The sequence below is a fragment of the Brienomyrus brachyistius genome, chromosome 6 (genome assembly GCF_023856365.1).
Source record: "Brienomyrus brachyistius isolate T26 chromosome 6, BBRACH_0.4, whole genome shotgun sequence".
Taxonomy (NCBI): Eukaryota; Metazoa; Chordata; class Actinopteri; order Osteoglossiformes; family Mormyridae; genus Brienomyrus; species Brienomyrus brachyistius.
The window spans coordinates 21,328,644-21,353,018 of NC_064538.1; the positions used below are offsets into that span (position 1 = coordinate 21,328,644).

The 24,375-nt window shown below is 45.1% G+C and overlaps 1 protein-coding gene across 1 annotated transcript in view; it reads right to left on the reverse strand.

The window, feature by feature from the left end:
- Positions 1 to 13,189: 13,189 nt before the first annotated feature.
- plekhg5b (pleckstrin homology domain containing, family G (with RhoGef domain) member 5b) overlaps positions 13,190 to 24,375 on the reverse strand; it is a 51,522-nt gene continuing 40,336 nt past the window's right edge. The window contains 13 exon segments of the mRNA XM_049016230.1: positions 13,190 to 14,123; positions 14,428 to 14,576; positions 14,755 to 14,870; positions 15,224 to 15,353; positions 15,711 to 15,830; positions 15,921 to 16,058; positions 16,526 to 16,675; positions 17,089 to 17,199; positions 17,973 to 18,173; positions 18,768 to 18,863; positions 19,484 to 19,654; positions 20,320 to 20,403; positions 20,405 to 20,506. Of these exon segments, the coding sequence (XP_048872187.1) occupies positions 13,190 to 14,123; positions 14,428 to 14,576; positions 14,755 to 14,870; positions 15,224 to 15,353; positions 15,711 to 15,830; positions 15,921 to 16,058; positions 16,526 to 16,675; positions 17,089 to 17,199; positions 17,973 to 18,173; positions 18,768 to 18,863; positions 19,484 to 19,654; positions 20,320 to 20,403; positions 20,405 to 20,506 (2,502 nt within the window).

Consider the following 24,375-nt stretch of genomic DNA (forward strand, 5'->3'; position numbering starts at 1 on the left):
TCCCCACCAGATACTATAAATAAATACTCTTTCTTAGAGCGCTTATGTAAATTTTAAAAGAAATATATACGTTTTGTCTGATTATGCTAATTTGCTTAAACACTAAGAAGAACAAATGGCTGTGCCCGTTAATGTAAATATTCGCGTACTGTAGCTACATGAATTTGCTTATCTAATAGTAAATGTGACACAGAGCCAACTGCACCCCCCCCCCCTGTTTTTACACTGCACCTAAGAGGGACTCCATTCTGACTGCGAAAGTTTGCAGTCTGTTTGAGCATGTAGATAGTGTCTTCGCGGTTTTAAGGAATATACCAAAAAAAACGCTAGAGCTTGGTTTCAGCATTTATTCCTAATAGATGAGTTTGGGAGGCAGAGAAAGAGACAAGATAGCAAGTAAATAATGTGATCCTCGGCAGAACACGGACCAGAGGGGTTGCTGCTTTACCCCATTTAGATACCGCTTCAGCGGCTTAGATAGGCTTCTAGTTCCGCAGCTATCTCTGAGCAATATGTCAAGAGCAATATTAAACCCAAAGATTTTTACAAAAGAATTTTTTTTTTTACTTAATATTAGAGATTGATTAGGCTATACAGTCTACTATTACTCAGTTTAATATGAGCATTTACTGGAATGGAATCTGATAAGGTTACAAAACTGACCAAGTAATTAGAAAAACTAATTGAAATTATAAACCAGAGCATTGTCTGATATTAACTGGCAGGTGAGGCTTCTCATTAGTGAGTTTCATTCATCCATCCATCTTCAAACTGTTTATGCTGTTCAGGGTCACGGGGTCAGTCTCATTCAGCTTGTTTTCTGTTTGATAAATATATTACATTACATTATTCTAATAAGTACTAAAGGTGAGGAAGACAAAGCCATCTTTTACAATATGGTATTGACAATCCCTCTCAACTTCACATAATGAGACGTCTGCACTTACTTAAGATTTTGATGAAAATACTGGAGATGGTAACACCAGATCTACTTTGATATTGGATGGAAGTGGAATAGTCACTGGATGATATTAACGTCCACAGGGCAGCAGATACTACCTTAACTCACCATCTACTGCTGTTCAGGCTGCAGCTGAGCCAACAACGGGGACATCCAGAAGAGCACATGACACTGTGGATTTCCTGAATGACGAGACGTCTGTCAAAGTTTTGCCACGCCTCCCCGGCAGGTTCCATCTTTTACAGTATTTATGGGAGGGTGTCAATCGTGACATCTGTAGACAGCTGGAATTAGTAAAAGAAAATTGAAGCAGCACATGGGGGGAGGATCTGTGGGGTGAAGACCCAACATCAGGTGTAAAAAATTACAGGGAAAAGAAGGAGGAACATTAAAGTGCTTAAAAACGATGTCTGACCACACGCAAAAGCTCAGCAAAATGCAGCAAACGATGGAGAGCAGCATCTGGTTAAAAAAGAGGTATATTATGCAATCATGACGAGGTCAGGACTCTGACAGTGTGAACAAACAATCCACCGGGTATCTTATTAACTGAAACTGACCCCTAGAACAATTACAATAGAGTTTGTATAAAAAATAAAAAATTGGCGTGTCACGTATCTTAGGTGTGCCTCGGGCACTGAAAAAGTAGTCTGGTACATGCAAATACGTCTATTATTATGCTGTACAGACTGTTTGGGGGGGGGGGGGGGGGGGTAAGGCCTGTAAAACTGGTTTCTTAACTGTGGAGTCTCAGGATTAATGTTTCTGCTTGTGCCGGGAAAGGTCTTCAACAAAGACCAGAGGTTGAAGAAGGCAGCAGATGAGGAAGAAGAACATCTTCTTTAACACTGGAGACGTTCAGTGAAGCGCCGCATGCATTTTCAGTGTAATAAGATACACAAATAAGAGTGAAGTGTAGCAGCGCAATCATATGATTGGAATTAGCAGCAGTAAACATGTGACAGTACATGATTTAAAAAAAAAGCAAGTTAGCAGCAATGTAAACATATCAGGCTTAGGCTTAGACTGGCAAGTCATGTACAGATCCAGTTCAAACTTTTCCTGTCACAAAACATATCGAATTGGACCTTTGGCAACATTGTGGACTATGATAAAACTGTTAAGATTCTGTTGGGGAATCTGTGACTGCTCCTTAGACATTATAGAAATTCAAAGAGGGTTGTCTGGATAATGTGCAGAAGCTATAGTGCTTACAAGCTGACAGGTTTAACTTAGCACACCAAGCATCCAATATCACTGAGGATAACCTTTATGTGGGTTAAGATGCTGTTCCCATGATGAGAAGGTAGCCAGTTGAAATCCTGTTGCTGGTGGAGTGATGTCACCATTGGGGCCTTGAGTAAGGCCTTTACCCCCAATTACCCCAGGGACTGTCTGACACTACTATCTTACTTGTATGTCAGTTTTTGACCATAGCTCCTGCTAAATAAATAAATATATGTGTCAAGAGCTCATGCACATAAAAACAAACAAAACAAAAAAAATCGCATAGAAAAGATAACGCTTAACAACCTAGACCAGGCAGGACAACCTACACCAGGGAGGTGATCTAGTTGTCTTTTCACACAATCAGTGTACAGATGCATAAAAGAACAGTAAGGCTGGAATGTGGCTTTGAAAACAAGAAAACAAAGATTGTAGCACTCAATACAACAGGCTCAGATATGGCGGCAGTATGTGGGTCGATGGATAAGGGACTCGGTCCGTGATCAGAATTGTACGTCACTTTGGATAATGGTGTCTGTTAAATAAATAAAATGTGAGACATCAGGACGGTGAAATACATAAACAGTTTTGCACAGATTAGGACATAAAGAGAAGGATTCAAAAAACATTCATTTTCCACTTTTTAATAATGTCAGGGTACCAACAATGATCCGGGCCTAAAAGTATATGCAGATCTTTCATAATATTTACTTTCTTTTTCTCTTGGTAGCCCAAACTGAAAGTGCCTTAACCAGTAAATACCCTTCATGGAACAAATCTCCTAAAAAACTAAATAAATTTACTATCAGTGGATGTCTATGAGTCTGGCTAACATGATACTGAGTCTCAGGCACATGGGTTTGAGTCTCATGTTGAGTAATGCAGATATTTCACCATGAAAACCCTGAGCAAGGATGTAATCTGGTGTCTCGCCTTTCCAGAATTCTGTAACATCAAGTAATGAACATGTCAACAGCCTATTCCTTTCCAGTTTTGTCAATGCACCGCTTGTCAAAAAACAGGAAATATTATCTCTAATATTATCAATTAAAAAGCATTTCTTTTTTCTTTTGTTGACAACAAAAAGTGAAATATGTCTGATCTTCTCTCGCCTAAATATATATATATCACATTTAAATTTTAGACATATTTCTATTGGCCGTAAATACAAGAAACTTACAGTATTTATCATTGGCCATCAGACAAGCTAATGCTCAGAGTTTACACTTAAAAGAAAAAGATGCGTACTGTACACTGGTGGTTTCCCATTCAGTTCATTTACTACATCATAAATGAGAAGTCATACTCCAATGACCACAAGAAGGAAGGATCTCCCTTATGGTGACATAAGGTGCAGTGCAGAGGGTGGGGGATGCAAATTTTTCAAAGACCAGTCACTAACGTTCTGAAAAGATTACAGCCATGGCACTTAATATACAACAGAATACACAAAACCAACAACGAAGATGGCTGCCCAAGGAAGCTCCAAACGTGGAATCCACAAGGGAAAAGGATGTTAGCAAAATAGAAAATCCCTGCAACAATAACCAAGATAAACAGGAGATCGGTGGCGAAAATGCATTTGTTATTGTATGTAGAAAACTTACAAAACAATAGATAGCGAAGTCAATGGAATCTTTATAACTTGCTATTGTCAATAAGACACTAGGTAATAAGACATTCCATTGTAATGAATGGGAGACTGAGACTACAGCCATTTCAGCCTCGGGCTTAAATTTGTTATAAAGTCCGCATTATCTTCATTAATATTAATTAGGTGTTTTCCAAGCATGGACAATTCTCATACTTACGTTCCACTAAAGAAAGAAATGATATCCCCTGCAAGAACTGAGGCACACCATCAACAAGGAAGCCTACAAACAGTTTTCTTCATTTTCGGTTTGAAGAGAACTAACCTTACGCGGACACATAAGTTGTGCAAAAGTGAAATATATATATAGTATCAGTATTCATGTACACAGTATGTCAGTTTAATTGCTTGCATATTAAATGCATTCAATTTAATCATTTCTCTCTGCGGTTAAAGGTTTCTAAATCAAACATCTGTTTGGCTATGCAAGTGATTTCATTTTCATACGGTTTTAAAACTCTAAGGGTTCAATATTGAAATTACAATAATCTTCTTAGGCATTCTCAGAATTGTAGTGTTTAGTATTAATTTACGACTTTAGTTTTGATTTTGCAGATTGCTGATATAGATTTGGACTCCAGCTGACATGTGGGTTACTATTATGTTAAATCCATCAATAAATATAATATATTAAAGATATTCACATATAATATGCAAAAATAATATACTACGGCTATAATTGCCTCTGACACTCAGGGCACCTTATTTATCCAATCAGTCAAGCACCTTTTCTATCTTTTATCTATTTATTCAACTTTATAGCATTCCTGAATGCATTTTTCTATATGCCATAGACTTGTTGGAAGTTGTTTTTAAACCTTGACCAAGGAGACCATGCAAGAATTCCAGTGTACCTGTACTTATTTGTTATTTGCACAGGTACAGAAAGTTTCAATTCCATGTCAAATTCATTTTAAATATGAATGAGTCAGCATTCTGCTAAGGACTGTGCATGTGACATCCTTACCTGAAACAGCCATGCCACCGTCACTGCAAAATAAAGTAGCCCTTGGTACATTCTCCTTATGATGATGTCACTTTAACTTTGATAGTGTCTTCATTGCTACTCTTTACCTGAATCATCTCTGTTAATGTAACTGCTTAACTGCACAAAAGCATAAGTCACTTCCTCACTGAGTGCCCAAGACCTGTTGGAACGGTTATGAACTATGCTGACTTCAGTTACCCGACATTATTTCTCAGTTGGCCTGACAACAGCAGAACGAGTGAGTTGGGTTTCGGTAACCTCTACAGTCTTTGCTAAAGACAGACCTGAGGCAAATCTCTAACAAATCGAGCCAAACAGTTAATATTTTAAATACCCTAAAGCTAAATGCACCAAACACAAAGAACCTTTAGAAACATTTACTTTCTGCTATAAAAATTAAACACACAGGATTTGAAGGATATAGTTTAACCTTAATTTCTTCAAAAAATGCTCATAGCCCATTTCTAGAGTATATAAAACCCAGTCTTCATAAATGTATGCGTCACCAAAGAGATTCCGGTCCAAAGAATGCTTAAACCTCAGAGTCTTGTTTAGTTCACTTCAGAAGGCAAAGCTGAGTTCCCACCTTCCACTGTGAATAGAGACAGTAGGTCGGGTCTTTTAGACCCCCAGGGATCTAACTAAGCCAGATGTTTCCTTAGCCACAGTTCTGTCAACAAGAGCAGCTGTTTGCTCTGCTTGGCAGTGAGGAACAATGACAGGGGGCAGCTGTCTGTATTGTGATCCATCCCATATGGCCCCGGCCTGTACCAGGGCCTTTACACAGCAAACCGCTTGTAAACACACTTCAGTTCTTTGTACTTTTTTTTTTTTACACATCCCACACCCAATCACCAAGCTCTTAAAAGGGGCGATGCTGATTAAGGGGCCAATGTGTCGAGCATAGACACAGGCTTTCCCCATTCTGCCGACAGTGGACTGAGGGGCTTTAGCCTGGGATGGACGGCACTGTCTCCCCGATTTTAATCCCGTTGTACAAAAGAGCAGGGATTCCCCACAGCTTAATAAATGAAAGTGCTCTTATAATCAGGATATTCAGAAATGCCCTTGGTGCTAAGCTGACATTGTTTACAGGATGTGTTCAGACATCTGTCACTGAGAGACAGGTTAAAACCCCGCTCCACTGGAATTCACTGGAGTGCGGGCAACCAGGGGGACGAGGGTGGGGGGGGCTAATGGCATTGGTCTGACACCAGCAGGTCATGAATCACTTCCCAGTAATCGCGTGTCACCATTGCTAACAGCAGTGCGTGATGTTATGGAAAAGAAGCAAAAACTTCTTTTTGAAAGAAATACAGACATGTGAGTATCTGAAGAGAATTGCTGTGACCTCTCTCCTAGATTTTACTTTTTGAATTAACTTTAAATTAATATTTTCATACAACTGAGTCCCTGTAGTAACTAGGACTAAGGGCCTTGCTCAAGGAGCCAATGGTGACATCAGTCTGCTGGCTGGGGATTTGAACCAACAACTCTCCGATCACAAGCACCATGTTCATACTCACTCAGTCACACACCACCCACCACTGGCTTAAAAAGTCCTACTGGGGCTGCTTCCATGCTGAATGGTTTCCAGTTCATACTTCTCCAAAAGTGCAAATTCACAAACAAAGCATGGAGTCACCGATCTGTCATACAGAACTGCAGTTTAAACAGGAAATTGCTGCCGTGAAGCACCACAGCCCGAGGCTGGCTTACGGCAGAGTGGAAACTCTGAAAAGGCATAGAGACGTAGCGGACGTGTGGCTCATCCATCAATGTGATGACGGCACGTAGCAAAATGCATTCTGGATTCGGCCTAATAAACCAGTCGAGCACATTATCCCCCGAGAAGCTAATAGAGTCAGGTTTGTAATTACTTGACGTTTTAAATTTAAAAGCTGCACTTCCATAATTAAAGTCCCAAATAGCTGCGCTTAAGCAAAATAAAATAGTTTTCAATGTTGGATTACAACTGTAATTCCCAGTGGGCCAGATGCGAGGGGTGGGGGTTTGGTCTGCCAGGTTGTAGTCAGATTAACGACAAAAATCCCAAAGTGCTGTGCTGCCCTTCGGTGCAGATTAGGGGCTGGTGTGGAGTCAACATGCTGTAATCCCCCGATTAGCTGACATAATCACCTGTAAATACACCTTCCGCATTCTGCAGTGTACAGGAGGGGGGGAGGGGATCTTATGGCACAGTGCCTCCTTCTGGCTCGTCCCAAGAGCTGATGACCTAAACCCAGGACGGAAAGTAAAAGAATAAAGATGTGAGATGACATGGTACCTTGGGGGACAGTTAAAGCAGGGAAATCATCGGCATTACAGTTAGAGGAAATGATTCAGTGAGTGTGACGACAGCAGAGGCTCAGTTGCTGCGTCTGGAGTCCAGCTTACAGCAACTTACAGAAGGACAGCAGTGACTGCAGACAAAGCAGAGTCACATTTTCAGACCTTCAGTCTTTTACATTTATTTTTTTTTTAGCAGATACTTTGGTCGTAAGTAATGTATAAGCGAGGATTATACTTGCACAAACTACTTCTGTTGGATGATATACTGTCCCAGAAATAATTGCGATAAATTATATTGTCATTTTAACATTGTTTTATGCCTGTGGTTTAATAATAATATAATAGCATAATTATACAAGTACAGCCTTTCAAAAGAGCAATGAACTTAACTTCTTAAGAATATGTGTTTGCATCAGTGTTATTATAGTTTTGGTTTTTTTGTAATTGCCTTTTTCATTATTTTTATTTTCATTTGAAATCTAGTTTTGTTTTACGTGCGGTTTCTTTAGTTTTTATTTATAAGATGTAAAACTATTTAGTTGTTTATTTTACTTTTTTTTTAAGGTTTTAGTAATTTTATGTCTAGGGATAGACCGAAGCAGGTAGGACTTTGCTGACTACTAGGGGTGTGGCGATAAATGCAATACAGCAATACCGCGATACTGACTAGCCAAGCCCGGGGTACTTTCCCTTCAGTGTGTGTGAACTGAATGTTAACCAAGATCATAATGACTTCCATACCACACGTCATAAAGGTGACTTTTAAGAGCGGCATTGTTCTACAGCGCCACCCCAGGCCTGACGTGAAAATACACAGTTGCCTGGTGCATCGCCGTTATGTATGGACTGAAAAAATAGAGGACTTACATTTTAGCACAATCCACACAAGTCCATCTTGCAATTTTTTTATGAGAAACTTAAACTTAAGCCATTTTTTTGGCTGAAGAGGCCTGAAATGATGATCAGAGTCTCCTCCTGTGGAGAGTAGCACAAACACGAGTAGACATCAAACCAAGGACTCTCTGGCTGAACATCACACTTAGCTAGAAGAATATTCCAGAACCTTGAAAAAAAGGTATGTTGTAATGAAAGCTGTGACTTTTATCCTGGCCCATCTTCTGCTGTACTTTGGGTGCCGCGTAAGACTGGCAGACTAGCAAAGCTGAAACGTGTTTTCAGCTAAATATATATACTGTCATAACTTATGTCATGATTTACATAATGATATAAAAGGTTTAGCTGAAAGAAGCTAAAAGAAGGTATTTTTGTGAAGGGGAGGAGCGAGTCCTCTACACAGAAAGCAGCCAGTCGGGTAGCAACCATCGAGGGGGGCAAACTCATGTGAAAATGACCTCATTTACCTCATCTGACCTTCTTCCACTGCATCACTTACGTGCATAAATAGTTTGAAAACAAGTGGACACTGACATTAATTCGGCGATGTACTTAACAGTGACTCCCAAATAAGAAATCCAGTCTTAAAATAGTCAGATTTCACGATTAAATGTGCAACTACAATTAGCACACCTCATTTATTGTACCAACTAACAAAAAGGAGCTAGATTCCATAGAAAATCTTACTGGTCACAATTTGACTACAATGGCTCCCTCTAGTGGCAGTAACCAATAGTAGCAGAAATGGCGGCTATAGCGAGCTCTGTATATTCAATCAGTAAGGGGCTATTATCAGGGACGGATTATGGGTTGTGTGGGCCCCTGGGCAAAACGTTCGCGAGGGCCCCTCCCCCCCTCCTCCTCCACCACCACCACAACCACCACAATTCAAGGGCCCTTGGCAGCCAAACGCCCTCCCTATAGGGTCAGGGGCCCTTGTAGGCAGAGGATCAAAGAATGTAGGCCCTCTAAAATAGACAAACGAAAATACATTGTTGATAAGCGTTGCAAATTGTTTTGGGCTAGGGGCCCCATGGGCCCCCTGCACCCCAAGGGCCCCTGAGCAGCGGCCCCGCTGGCCCGGTCCGTAATCCGTCCCTGGCTATTATTGTAGCAAATTATTTGTAAATGGGGGCGGCATGGTGGTGCAGTGGTTAGCCTCACACCTTTGGGACCCAGGTTCGAGTCTCCACCTGGGTCACATGTGTGTGGAGTTTGCATGTTCTCCCCATGTCGTTGTTGGGTTTCCTCCGGGTACTCCAGTTTCCACCCACAGTTCAAAAAACATGTTGAGGCTAAGTGGAGTTGCTAAATTGCCCGTAGGTGTGCATGTGTGAGTGAATGGTGTGTGAGTGTGCCCTGCGATGGGCTGGCCCCCCATCCTGGGTTGTTCCCTGCCTCGAGCCCATTGCTTCCGGGATAGGCACCGGACCCCCCGCGACCCAGTAGGGTAAGCGCTTTGGAAAATGGATGGATGGATTATTTGTAAATGTGTGTGGAGAGTTGCGTAATCAGATTTGTAAATGCATGAAAGAAATATGTTTTATATTTGTAAATCTGAGATTTGCGAATGTACACAGGACTCTGTAAATGTACATTCATAATCCATCGCAAATGCATAGACAAATCTAGAAATGCATATATAGGTATTAATGAATAAAGTCGTCCAAGTATTTGCTCCAAGTGCTGTAAATAGTCAAACCATCAGTCACAACTCAGGCGGACCTGACAATTGGCTGTCTTTTAACACGTGATTTTTTTCCCTACATTTCTGTCCTGAGAGATCTGCAAATGCGTGTGGAGATTTCACGATTATATGTGCAACTGCAATTAGTAGCATACCTCATTTGTTGTACCAACTAAAAAAGGAGCCAGGATGCACAGAAAAAATTACTGGTCACATTTTGACTAGAATGGCCCCCTCTAGTGGCAGTATCTAGTAGTAACAAATGGCAGCTATAACAATGTCGGTTTATTCAATCGGTTAAGTATTTTAGCGTAGGACCTGCTTCTACTACACAAAAAGAGCAGAAAGGAAACAGTATCAGTTTTCAGAGCTGACGCTTCTGAACTTTTAATTATCCAGTTAGAACTTCATAGCCAATTTCAGTCTTTTACACCAAAAAATAAATTTAGAGCTATTTAGGCATTTAATTCCAATGACACATAAAAAACTCGTACAATTGCGTTGTTTCTCACAATTAAAGCATTTCAATGGAATGCACTAAAAATCTGCCTTAGTGTCATGACACGTGCCATTAGCCCACAGTGCAAGAAAGGTGCGTTTTTACGGGAAGTTAATGTGTTTGTGCTCTAGGAAGCCCCCTCGTTTACTGTACAGTACATTATAAATTATTACGACATACCTTTTTTTTTAAGTTATGACCGTTATAAGTCAAAACATGTTAACATGTTGTTAATTTGGTTTCTACGCAGATTCAGGACTCAACACATGAGATTAAGAATTACATTACGACTCAATTACAAAACTTTTACAAAAAGGAAAAAAACGAAACAAAAGGGAAATCCAATAATAAATCAAACGTATTTTTATATGTATATAAAAGAAAGAAAGCTTAAATAAATATGACACAAACACAAAAAAAAACAACAAATATGAAGACAAAAAGAAAATTAACTTCGGGCAACATTACAGGGGATTGGGTCAGGGGTTCTTTCAGTACTATTAGCAAAGTGAATTTTCAACTTGAATGTATCAGTCTCGCGTAAAGGCTGAACGCCTCCAATGAAATATATTAAACCGAATGTAAATCAGACCACATGTTCCGCTCTAAGCCCAGCCCTAATCTAGCTCTCAGGCAGATGCTTCAGGAAACCCTGTATTCACCTGTTGTCTTTCATGGCTTACGATGACAATAAAGCAGGCGTCAAACTTTCTGGGAGCAAAGGGGAGCCATGCACAGTAATACTGTCATCAGCACAGCAGACCTGGAAGACACTGGTAAGAGCCCCATATGTAGCCTATGGGACCAGAGCATAGGTGGCACTAAGAGCCCTTATTGAGTAGTAGTGTTGTGTCAGGGCAGCGCCACACACGTTTTTATACATGAAGATAAAAGCTATATTCTGCTATACCCTGTTTGGCCACTGGGTGGCAGGATGTTAAACTGACATCCGGACAGACCGTCAATCTTTCGATCAGCAGTCCTTACATCTGCCATCTATACTCACATGGTGGAGTTTGGGAAGCAAAGGGATCACGTGCTAAACATAACGGACACTTTGATTCATTATTCAAAATTAGTGTTAGATTCATATAAATTTAACCTCTAATTGACTCATCAGTGCTTCTTTTTAATGTCTGACTGGGTCTCTGTTTATAAACACTTGTTTCTCCTGATGTAGTTACTGCCACTGATATATTATTCCTGAATGTGCATTTTTAATCTGTACATCTTTGGGCATGTTAGCATACTCAACGAATTGAAGGTCTATGAAATTTCGTCTATGAAACATCTCCCTTTCATAGAGGCACACAACCAGCTATACACATCAGTTCAGCAGATAAATCACTCATATTCCCCTTTTCTTTTGAGAAGAGCCAAGTATTTTTTTTTTCGTCACGACAAAAATTTTTTCCGAACAAGCACTGAGAGATCAGAGTTGCCGCAGGACTGCGGTATCGCGCTCGTTCACGAGTTTCGATTCCTTGCGTCCTTTTCGGAGTCTGCGGCATCAGGGTCCGCACGTGCTCAGTCTGTTCCTCCCGAGATATCCATGATGCCTCTCAGGTCAGAGGTCAACAGCACGGCGCTCATGATCAGCCTCCCATTTCTAATTCCAACACGTTTATGTTCCAGGCTGCTTGAAGACCTGGAGCAACTTCTCTTCTACAAATTTAAACCTACTAAGTGCAAAACATTACTGTACTCCCTTTCCTTGCAAACTACAAAGACGTATTTGAGAAAACACAGCGGATACCACTGCTGCTGCCACAACCGCGATGCTGTACTCAGAAACAGTCCAGATACGGTGGTCTCTCAGTCTTAGGTACGGGAGGATGCAGCACAAGATCTAACTGAAGGAAGCATTGACGTTGCGGGGGACTTGATCCCACTGAACAGTGAGCCCCAGTAGTGCAGATCCACGTCCGGAGCAGCAGTTAGCTGGGAATGCTACACTTCCCTAAAAAAGATCAGAATGGGGATGTTAAAACTTGCACTAATTTGCTTACTTAGGAACATTTTTTTCTGAAGCAGAGGAACAATATGCAACAGGTTGAGACACAGGTACGTTACTTAAGGACATGGATCAGGATAAAACAAGGGACAGAGAGACAGACATGAGGCAAGCGAATCAAAGGAATGTCTGGACATATATCAACTAGCAATGTATTAACAGTAATGTGTGAATATCATTACAGCTACTTGGAAAACAGAAATACTTTGGAAACTATGTTGCAAAGGACATAGACGGGATCATGTTGTGAAATGAGATATCGTTTGAAGCACCGCTTCAAAAGCGCAGTGTGTCATCGTTACTCTAAGCCTTTTGTGTTGGAGGAACCGTCATCGCGGTTCTCAGAAAGGGTGGAGACCAGGGCAATATGCCGCTAGGCCACAGACCAGCGTCAAGACAATGACCTGGCGTGTCACGCGTCAGCTTTCCACACCCTTTCCAGGACAAAAGTCTAAATAAAAGTGCCCTGCATTAATGGGGCACAAGGGGTAGTGCAACAGCCAGTTAGCTAACGGTACTGCTTGACATGTGACAGTCATGTGACCACAGACTCTCTAATGCCCCAGGACTGAGTTTGATAGTGCTTCAGAAAATGGATACAACTGAGGAAAGCAATGTAATGTAAAGCAATGTAATGTAAAGCAATGTAATGTAAATTTTATTTCTAAAGCATACTTGAACTGAAGTTTTCAAAGTGCTGTACAAAATTAGCACAAACAAGACAACCCCGTAAATAATCACAATACAATACAACCAACAAGGACTAAAATAATAATATAACCATCAACAGTTAGAAGTAAAAGACAACCTACAAAAATAGGGTTTTTAATCGAGATTTAAAAATATAGACTGAAGGGGAGAACCTAATTTCCAAAAGAAGTTCCAGAGATTAAAGCAGCAATAGGTGTGCTGGGAAAAAGGAGGCGCAGCAACAGAAGGGAAACAGCAGGGGGCGCTGTGGCGAAGAGGGGCAGACTTACGATGCCGAGAGAGTGGAGTTGAGCATGACGGTGGTGCGTATGCGGTAGAGATGGGCCAGAGTCAGCTTCTTGTGCTGCTGCGTCGGCGATCTCCTGGCCACCCCAGGCTCCTCAGACCCGGCCGACTCCCCCAGGGAGAAGGAGGCCGTTATCTTGCCGTCCGACCCAGTCAGGGCACCCTGAACCTGCTGAGAGTCCGCGCACTCCGAATTGTCTGTTAATGCGCCCGAGCTGTCGCATCTCGCGGACAGGTCGTCAGCGGAGTCTGCGTGCTTAGCCTGGAACGGGAAGTCCTGCTTGTTGAGCTGCGACAAGCTTCTGCTGTGGATGAGGCCGGCCCTCCTGTTGGCGAGCCGCGTCCTCATCACGTTGCTGGCGTTGCAGCGTGCCTCGACGCCTCCCTGCACCCGCTGCAGCAGATTGTCCTCGGAGTGGCACTTGATGGCGAGGTTCTGTAGGCAGCGCTGGTGGTGCTGCACTGGTGCGCAGCGCCGCAGCTTGATGGAGTTGGTGACAGAGAGCTGGGAACCCGTGCGGGTGGGATCCTCCTCGTCTGGCCCCTCCACCTGCTCCTCGCCCTCCTCCTCCTCCGCCTCACCCTCCATGTCCTCCTCCTCCTCTTCCGCATCTTCCTCTCCCTGGCCAGGCTTCTCCCTCAGGGACAGCTGACGGAACAGGGACTCGGGCGAGAGCGTGCCATAGGCGCTGTCTAAAGACATGGAGCGATCCGCTGCCCCTGGCACGTCCAGGCTGTCAGTCTGCAGTCCATCGCGGTGGGACTCTACGGTCATCGATCCGGAGCTGCATACGTCAACCCCGACGAGGGAGGCCTCGTCTGCGGAGCTGTTCGGGATCGCTTCCTGCGATGATGAGTCGCCACCGTCTTCCATGACCGCCACGGACAGGGTCTCGGTGGAGCCGTCTGATTGGCTGCAGGGATGAGGGTACAGACGTCACCAAATAGCATGTGAGAGGTGCTACAGTACAAGAGCCTTCCGTGCTCTCCAACTGCACACCTTATCCATCACTGTGCTTTCTTATCCTCAGACTTGCATTTTATTTAAATATCAGATTGAAACGTGAGGCTGGTCCCGCCTACTTGCCTTCACCTACTGCTGTATGCTGTGCATCTGATAAATAACTTTTTAGTGTTTGATTGATACACTGATTGATTTATTGACTGACTATCTGCAGTCCCTCTACTGGCAGTGATTCTGGGCTCAGGCATCATTACCTTTCAGCCTGATGGTCTTTGTGCCGCAGGGAGGGGGAGCTGGCTGTGGAGTTACTGCTCTCTTCCTCCACCTCCTCCTCCTCCGCTGCTCCGCCGACTTGCCTCTGTTTCCGCCGGAGCTCCTCGGAGTGAAGCTTTTGGAGCTGCTTCTGTCACATGGAAATGACAGTCAGACGCCGCCGGGCAAGAGGGCAGGACAATGAATGTGTCACGGCGACGTGGAAAAGCACACGCCCAGGCTGGTGAAGGAAGGTCTCTGCTACCCTAACGCGTCACGAAAAGGGTGCCGGGGGTCGGGGGCTGACATGTAAGAGAGAACCGACATACCCGGACGTTACAGATGGCGTCCGTCCAGCTCCGCCCCTGGGTGGTGCTGTTGGCCTGGAAGGAGTAGGCAGCCACCGCGTTACCAAACTCGTTGAGGTAGATGACGAGGAAGGAGCCTGGGGAGGGAACAGTCAGCGACATGTCAGGCCCCCCCCGTCATCAAATGAGACCTTGGCATACATTACTCAGCCATTTTTATTTTAATGTGCTAAGGGTCACACTTCTGGATCCTTCTACTGTCCTTAAAATAAAATATTCATGTATATCTTTGCTAAGCTTCTCTTAACTGTATTCATGGCTGTTCGCTGAAAACATTTAACTGAAAATAGGTCAAAAGTTGAAACCGAGGCAGGCAGATCAGCAGACCGCAGGACTTAATTATGTCCTTATGCTTTTCTGTGAGCTTATTTTACTAGCTGTGGTTGAATTGGGGAGGCATGAGGGGGGGGGGGGGGGGACGCGCACTCACCAGTGTCCTTCAGCTCTTTACACACCACGTTGTGGATGAACAGGGGCTGGCGGATGACTTTAACCTTCTCACGCTTTACTGGCTTGGTGATCAGCAGCATGTCGGTGAACAGGAAGCAGTGAACATCCATCTGTGTGCGGGGGGGGGCACAGCAGTTAGGATCCCGTGGCTTGTTACCCTGAAGCTCACTTAACATGGAACGGCCTAATCTCAGCCTTCCGCTAGACTTGTGCGATTAATCGCGTGAACACAGCTTTTATGATTTCGTGTGTCTACTAGCCTCCGTCCCACAGGTCGCCGGAGGGCAGGAGCCTCGTCTCTGAGACCCCACCACCCCCTGCCCCCCCAGATGTTTCAAAAATCAGAATCAATACCGTACCTATTCATTAGCATAGCATGCAGTTTGAGTATCTCCTAAATAAGGAGTTAATTTAATATTTAGTGTTGTGACGGCTTGTGGCCAGCAGGGGGCGATCAGCCTCCTCACCCTGCTGTCCTTCCCCTCCTTCATGCGCAGCGGTCCCTCCATGTGCAGCTGCCTCGTCTCCCCTGGCGGTGTCCCCTTCATGGGGGCCATCAGGTCGAAGCAGTTGTACTCTCGCAGGATCTGTCGGGAGAGAGATTGAGCTTCGCGTCCATGGAAACACAGCCTGCATCACGTCACGTTCATGATCTCAGCACTGTTGTTTCCCCATACCTTCTCAACCTCCTCGCCCCCCCCATCCACGGCCTCATAGGACTCGATGCGGCCCGAGATGGAGGCCAGTTTTTTATGCTCCTGCCACTGCTGCATCTGAGTATCCACGCTGATGATAAAGGCCTCGACCGAGGCCACCTGTAGGGGGCGCCATCCTCAGTTAAATACAGGGTAAGCATACACACATACCAGGAACGATTCAAAAATGTTTATACAATGAGGCCAAGCGTCTCATCAGCCAATGACATTTTGTATTGGTGAGTGACAGGAAAGGAGGCACTCCGGGAGCCAATCAGCTTTCAGCTGGGCATGTAAACACCTCTGACCCACACACACACAGAAAGCATGGGCTACTTGTCCCATATACATTCTAGAATTTTTCCCATAAAATCTTCCAGCTATTATTCTTTATCGCTATCATACCATTATCAGAAAAAGTCAAGAGAGTGCAACACAATAAAGGCAATAAATGTAAATGCAACCAAATGCTGCAGCGGAGCAAGAATACAGAGTCTCTGGAACAGTTATGTTCCTCATGTGCTATCTGCCCACTTTAAAGGACGAGCCCCCCCCCCCCCCCCCCCCGGCAGCCTCCCCCGGCTCACCATGCTGCTGAGGGCCTCACGGCCGGCCGGATCGTCGGTCTTCTTCAGCACGCTCTTCAGCAGCAGGGGGTACTTGGTCAGCCTCTGGTGAGGCTTCACCACCATGTCAGTCAGCTTCAGTCGGTTACACTGCTTGTGCGTCTCAGCCCACTGTGATGGGAAGGGGACTGGGGGGTCAATATCTGGACAGAAGACACCATAACCCCACCCCCCCCACAAACCGCCAGAAGCATGAACCACTGCAAGGTCCTGATAGGACTAAATTTCCCCGGGTTATGTAGTGTGCCTGTTCATCATTTGCTAATATGGAATGTTCGTTATTTGTTATTTTATATTGAAAATACAGGTAGCAATATTTCCTCTGCCACTGCTTCCCTTAAACTGTAGATAATTGTATATGAATGTTCATTTCCATCGTGTAAATTGTCTTTAGTACTCCAACGTCAATCCCGTCACGAATGCTGTGGGTACGAGAGTATCGTCATTCCCTCCCGCCGCGTACCGTACATGGCTTTGCCAGGACCCAAGGGCGCTGTACTGAGCAGGCGGGCTGGAGGACTCACCATCACGTACATCCTGAAGGGCGCGTTGTCCCTCAGCAGGCTCTTCACGTACTCCATGCAAGCCTCCTCCTCCATGCAGTACTGGATGTAGGGCTTGAATCGGACGTCGATCTGCACATGTGAAACCGGGCACAAGCGAGTCAGCGAGTCACTGAGGAGATTCATCTCAAACCTAGCTGTGTTAGTCCAAACCCTATAATTAACTACATACGGTAACTGTACATCGAGCCGAGGAACCAGTGAAGACATCCAATGTTTCTGTGAGTGTCACAAAGCAGCGTGCGTGTTCGTTATAACGAATCATCGTATTTAACCGGAATTCTCAATATAACAGGATTTGCAGCAGTCTGTTTGTAAGTACGAGATGTCCATAAGTCGGATGTTCTTAAACCTGGGGGCTGCCTACACACATTATTTGGTGGCTCGCATTTCCAAGGTCGGGGGCTCAAACGCCACCCCCAGCTTTGTGCAGTACTGCTTGTGTCATTCCTGTTGATTGCAATTTAACAGGAATTAATGTGAGCTGGCATTTTCAAATTGGCCATAGTGTGCTATTTTGTGCTTGTGTCGCGAATTAGAATTGATTTTTTAAATTTATTTAGCAGAGACATTTCTGGGATTTGAACTGGTAACCATCTGATCATAGGCATAGAGTCCTAACCACAGACCCACCCCATCCAGGGGGTACTCTAGGCTACCTGGGATATGGTACAGGCTCCTGGAGAACTCATACTAGATAGGCAGTTGGAAGATGCATGTAAATATATTATGCTACAAAACATGTCCTAAGCGATGGTTGGCACGCACGCAAAGTCCTACTGATTAGAGGGGCGCTGTGTTTGTGGGATGCGAGGGTTAGGGTGTGGGCGCTGGGAGCTGCTTACAGTGCGGAATCCCTCCTCCAGGTGTACGGGGTCCAGCAGTGCACGGGCCTGACGCGCCTTTTCCACGGCGGGCAACATGACCTCGGCCCACAGTGCCGTGTGCAGCCGTATGATGTCCTGGATGTTGCTGAAGAGGCGCATGGGATCCACCTCCAGGAGGAATTTGTTCTCCTGAAGGTTCAGCAGGCAGCAATAGAAAAGCTGCATGGGGGAGACGGGAATTAAGAGAGCTGGAGAAGAAGCCAGGAACATCAGCAGGTGTTTCCATAACAGGAGAAAAAATGTCTTTGTAACTAGGGACCGACAGGTAAGTGCTTTGAATGACCCAAAATGCTTCAGATTCAACAAATTTCTCAGGCAAGAAATTTAAATACATTAAAATAAGTATTTAAAAAAGGATTTTTCTTATTTTTTTTTTTAAAAGGATTTTTCTTATTTTGCCAACCAATGGCTTGTGGTTTGTTTAGAAACTCCGCTAAAATTATCCACTGAAATGTAATGATTCGCCAAAATCACTCATTTTTCTCAGAGAAGCTTACAAAACAAAAAACGACTCATTAAACTAGGTAGCAAAATAAACTTAGAAACAAAAGATTTCCAGGAGATTTGTAGTGAAATCCCACGGTGGAAATCCACTGTTGGAATGAAAGTGAGGTCTCCACTCATCAGGAACCTCAACAGCCGTCTCTCCGAAACCATTAAAGATAATGACCTTATTTGGTATTAAAACCTAAGTGAAGTCTCCCCTTCTGAGGGTAAATGCACACGCTGTAAGGCCGAGCTGTAGATACTCACATCGGTGATGACCCTCAGCTTCTTGATGTAGGTGGCCTCTGTCTGCAGAAGCTCCCAGATCGCCTCCTGCTGGTGGAACTGCCGCCTGCTCAGCGACTGCGGAAGATGAGACGACGTTCGGGATGTGAGACAGACACGTGCGCGGAACATTACACGCACACACCTGCGCCACCCTTAGCGTCTTTTTGCAGCTGCAATTTTGTTTGGTTCAGCGTGGCATATATATAAAAAAAAAAAGTTATAGGGATCAGGGGGCAACTCACTGGACTGTTTTTGGCTCTATAAAGGAGAGGAAAGTGACTCGTAAAAAGTACGACGACAATGCTGAGCTCCGCCCGCTGCCATTACAACAGATACGCCACCTTCAATAGAGGCACCGACTGATTGGGCGAGAAGGCATTAGGCAGGACGCTCACGATTTTACTCAAGACCACATGAACCCAGGCGAATGCTGTAAACATGCTGAAGCATTTGTGGTCTTGGGGTGGGGGGGGGAGTTGTGGTTGGACCATTTGGACTGCCAGCCTTTATTACAGGCCAAGTGCTGCTCATACTTGTGGCTGCTGGAATATAAAGGTTGGGGGGGGGGGATAGAACGCTGATGAGATTCCTGGGAGTTGGGTTGGGAATGATGTGTTCAGGCCTGTGCGTGCATCATGGTTCTGTGTGTAGGTGTGTCGGCGGGGGGGGGGGGGGGGTTGGGGGTGTCTCCATACCTCAGGCTTATCCAGCAGCTGCTGCCAGCTGTCCTCCAAGGAGAGGTTGGTCTCCCCTTCCTCTTCCCAAGAGTCCCGGTGAAAGATGAGCTGGGGGGGCACCTTGGGCAGGCCAAGCAGTGTGTAGGAGTGCAGCTTGTTCTGTAGCTGCTGCTCCACTCGGTCCACCTCCTGATTGGGGGGGGGGGATGTCATGAGCTGTAGCTCTGAATAACCCCATAAGCCCAGACAAACCCCGATATTTGTCCAGTTCAGGTGTTTTTACAACCACTCTCTCTGTTTGACAATTCCATACATAACACCGGTCCAAGTCCAGGCCTGCATTTCCTGAAATGATTCCCCAAAGAATTCAACATGATGAACTTCAGACAGACGAGGTCTCTGGGCTAAGCAGCTGATGTCTTAAGATCCCAGTCAAGCCCCAAGGGCTAAAAACGGCCCCACAGTGAGCTCTGAATTCCGGACAAACGCTTCCAGTCACTGACTTTCTCTTCTGTTTTTCTCTCTCAGATGTAAACTGAGCAGGATTTACATTTGACCTAAAAATCCCTTTATACGTTGGTATGTTCTTATGGGTCTGAAACACTTCCAAAAACCAAAAAAAAAAGCACGTAACGCAGTGTCTTTGGGAGAAATGATTGACTACCAGACCGGAACCCAGTTCACTAAATGTAATCCCCAGTGCTAAAACGAAAAGCATTCAGCTACTAATGAACTTGAAGGAAATGACCTCAAAGCAGGAAGCGGGCCAGCTATGACCCCCCTGAACCCTGAGAGTAACTGCATATCAGCTGAGGTCCTCATGATAGGACATTAAACAAACAGACTTTGCTCACCTTGCCAGTTGTATTCGTGCCTTGGTTGGAGCCGAAGAAGACACTGATTCGGCTGGTCGTCCGAATCTTTCGGTTTTCCTGGGAGGGGGGTACCAACAATGGGCAGCTGGGGCCCGGCATCTGAGTACGGGATGCTGTCAACGCCCAGGAAGATTGGCAAGTTTTTCGTGCGCCGAGCTGCTTGACCCTGAAGTGGCAGAGGGAAGGGAGGTAGGGGTTAAAAGGTTTAACATGACATCAACGAGAACAGGACTGGTCGCAATCAGATGGGCCTGTCAGTAGGGGGAGAACACAGGGGGAAGGAAGAGAGCATTCTGGAGCAGATGAAAATGACATCAATAGGACAAAAGGAGCTAGAGGCGGCTCCCCCTGAGCGGTTGTCCTGACCTTGAGAGATGGCAGGACAGATAAAAAGGAAATGGAGTCCATTTCTTAAAGTGACGGAACATTTACTTCTCGAGTAAACAGGAGCAGAGACGGAAAACGCAGATGTGATCCTTAAGCGAGATGCTATATCAGTAACACAGGTGGAGGATATGATACAGGGAAGGGGAAAAAACGACAGGAGTTCCAGAATGAAAAAAGAATGCAGAATGAGTTGGGGGGGGGGGGGGGGGGGGGGTGGCGACAGCTCCCAAGTGAAGAATGACTTCATTAGGAAGACTAACAAGGAAAAGGAATGTAAGGGGAGACACAGAGATGAGACATTCATTACATCATCCATTTCGCCATCTCACCAGTACAAACCAACACTCTCCCATTGTCCTATGTACATTGTTCCTCCATTACAAACTGTTACGGAAACACAAACTTCTCCCAATGCTAATAAACCACAATCTTCTGATCTAAAAACAATGGTTTAGGTATCAATTTCAGATTCATTTGTTCTCAGAAATATCTGGACACCGGCAGCCGCCTGAATAACGAAACAGGAGTATTGCGATTAAGGTAGGAGTTCTGTTTGTCTTCCATATCTGGGTCACAGAGTGAAAATCACTATGAATTGATTTTTTTATTTATTTAGCAGAGACATTTTCACTATGGAAAAGTCTACAGTCAGGGACTCAATCTACTCTAGATTTCCCAAAACAACACTGGGGGGGGGGGGGGATTTCCAGACAGCATTGTTCAATGTGTTGTGGGACAGCACAGAGGCCGAAGGGGAACCGAACGCACTGCTAATGCTCAGTGGGATCTATGCTCTCGACTCACTCTGCACTCCGGGGCCGCGGAGCGGTTTTGTGGAAGAAACACAATGAAGTCAAGGGGGCAACACATTCATTAGCTGTCCTACTTCTCATAACCTACAACCCTGTTGATTTTTATAAAATCTAATAAATGGTCAATTGATAAGTATGACTGAGGCACAATTACGCTACGACAAAATCAAGCTCCAAAAAACAGACGAAAAAGACAAATCTCTCGCACTTTCTAGGACTCCACCACCCAATCTGACTCGAAGAGCGAAAAGCTTATTGTGTGTTTACGAGACAAGCGTCCTTATAAAAGTTTGCAGCTTTTATTTTTCCAGTCTCCTGGCTAAGCTGGCCCACCCCCTTCTGTAAGTGCACAGACTAACCAATTCCGTCTCAGGAATCCTGGACTGTGAGATAAGCTTGCAGGTGTCCGTTTGGGGACGGGAAGGACTCTGGGAGCCTGAGCTGTTGACAATGGGCAATTTCCTGCAGCTTTACTCATAATGTGCTGCCCGAGTCCTGATTAGCTTGTAGGGAATACCGGCTCATTGGACACCGAATTAAGCAGACGTTATCCGGAGAGCATGTACTAACCAGTGCGCTATGGAAACTCACCGGTGAAAAAGCACAGTAACCAGCAGAACCAGCGAAAGCAGAGCATTCATGAAATAGCATTTTCATGCTAAAGCTGCTATCCTATAGTCCATCGTGGCTTTATGAGTATTGATTAGCAAATTTCATAAAATAATATGAGAGGGGGAAACAAGTCCGCTGTACTCACCATGGAAGCCAAAGGCATGCCGAACGCCGCAAAGACCATCGTAATTCTCCAGCTCGGCTTACGGTGGACCCAGTTGGTGCAGAATGGGACCAACTCACAAACACAGACGCAAACTCAATCTCTCACGAACCCAAGCTTGAGCAGAACGAATATCCCAATAAATAGGATGGAAGTAGTGCCGGACTGCTCTCAACCAATGAGGTGCAAGAAATCTTGGTCCAAAGAACCACATCCAGGGGCCTGGTAAGCACGTCTTTAACTCCTTTCTGTCGCCCTGGTACGCGTGCATCAATTACCCCGTACGGCGAGATGTCCAACTGAGCCTTGCATGCCCGCATTGCCGAGAGGGACTGTCCTGGTGTCATAGCAACAGGCAGATCCTGCCCATTGTGACAGCAGGAAAGAGGAGGCGGGGCTGAGGGCATACCATCCGCAAACAGGAGGCGGGGCTGAGGGCATACCATCCGCAAACAGGAGGCGGGGCCAGACGAACAGCGCAGTCAGGAGACATCCTGGTGCTACACAAGCCAAATGTTTGCTTGACGTGAAGCCCTTGGTCCCTCCCTGATGGTCTGTTTCCTTGACCTGACATCACCCTCCCCTTTCCTTTGATTTAAAATGAGCCTCATTTCCCTATGAAGCCGTTGGACTTTCCCCATATTTTCCACTGAGCTGGTTACCCCCCTCCCCCCCATGTATTAATATGGAAGTGATACCAAAAGAGACAAACACTAAACAAGTTTGTCGCTCGCACCCACGCATGCGCGCACACACACACACACACACACACCTTTGCCCATGAAACAGCAACAGACCAAACATCAGGCAACAGATCAGACAGATCAGCACCTCTGGCACCGTGCGCCTGTCTTGATCTCGCCGTTTACCTTTTCCAGTTAATGACATTTCACTACTGTGATGAAGATTCAGGGCATCCCAAAGTTCCCCAAGTTGGCTGGCGCTGGCTGTACAAAGTCAGGAAGGGACTGGACCAGCCAGACTTCCTCCTGGAGCTAATCTCCCGCAGCCGGCACTGATGGACGGGGTCCAAAAGCCACCGTCACTAAAGCCGTTTTATGGTCCAATAACAGGAAGGGTCAAACATGTCAGGTAGTCTGAAAGTTCCTCATTGCCAATTCACACATAAAAAGGAAAAAAAGAAAAAATTAAAACTCACTAATTCCTGAAACACTGCAGTCTGCATTATAACTTCTGCCCTGGGTGTAAATAATAACTTTAAATATGGCATCTAAGCAAAACTGAACCCTGTAGCTCCTACAATTTCTGCTATCAGTACTGGCTACATGTAGACTACAGCACAAATGCATCCTGTCGGGGTCCAACACCAGGGTTTCTTTTATATGCCGTTAAACTAAACGTGACCTGAACTCCATTGTGCATCACACTTTATAAAACGCTGTAGGCTTCTGTCTTTGTAGCTTGAATTATTTCATCGCCAAGGCAATTACAGAAGAGCAGCCCAGCGGGGTCACATTGGGTTATTTAGGAATTAAGACGCCCAGTTAATCCACCATTTAGATAAATGGTGGGAAAAAGGTATTGTGATAAACTCAGACTCTCTCAATCCCAACACAAATCACACACACGTCGGAGTCGCGGAACACCTGAAAGGACCAGCAAGCTTCATGAATCCCACTGGTAAACAAGGCTGCTGGACAATTAAAATCAGCGGAACAAATCGGTCAAGGGAGCAACTGTGCTGACGTCCACATTAGCCGCTGAAGTATAGGCGGAGGAACAAAGGGGTATTCAAAACAGTGGAGATCGGCGCGCTCGATAAATCAGCGACGGGACAATGGCAGCTGGGAGGCACTTTACGCGCCTGATCGAGATTATACTCCGCGGCATCAGAAAAACATCACGGCAAGTTCCTACACACGCATGCTCAGAATAAACTTTCCGTTTCGCGCAGGCTGGCCTTATCGCTCCGCTTTCACTCACCGCAGCATGCATTATCTCCGGTGGAACTTGGAAACGCTCGCAAAAAGGGAAACTGGGTCACACATCCAACTCAACATTCAAGTGGCATTAAGGGGTCTCCTTTAGCGATGAAAGGGG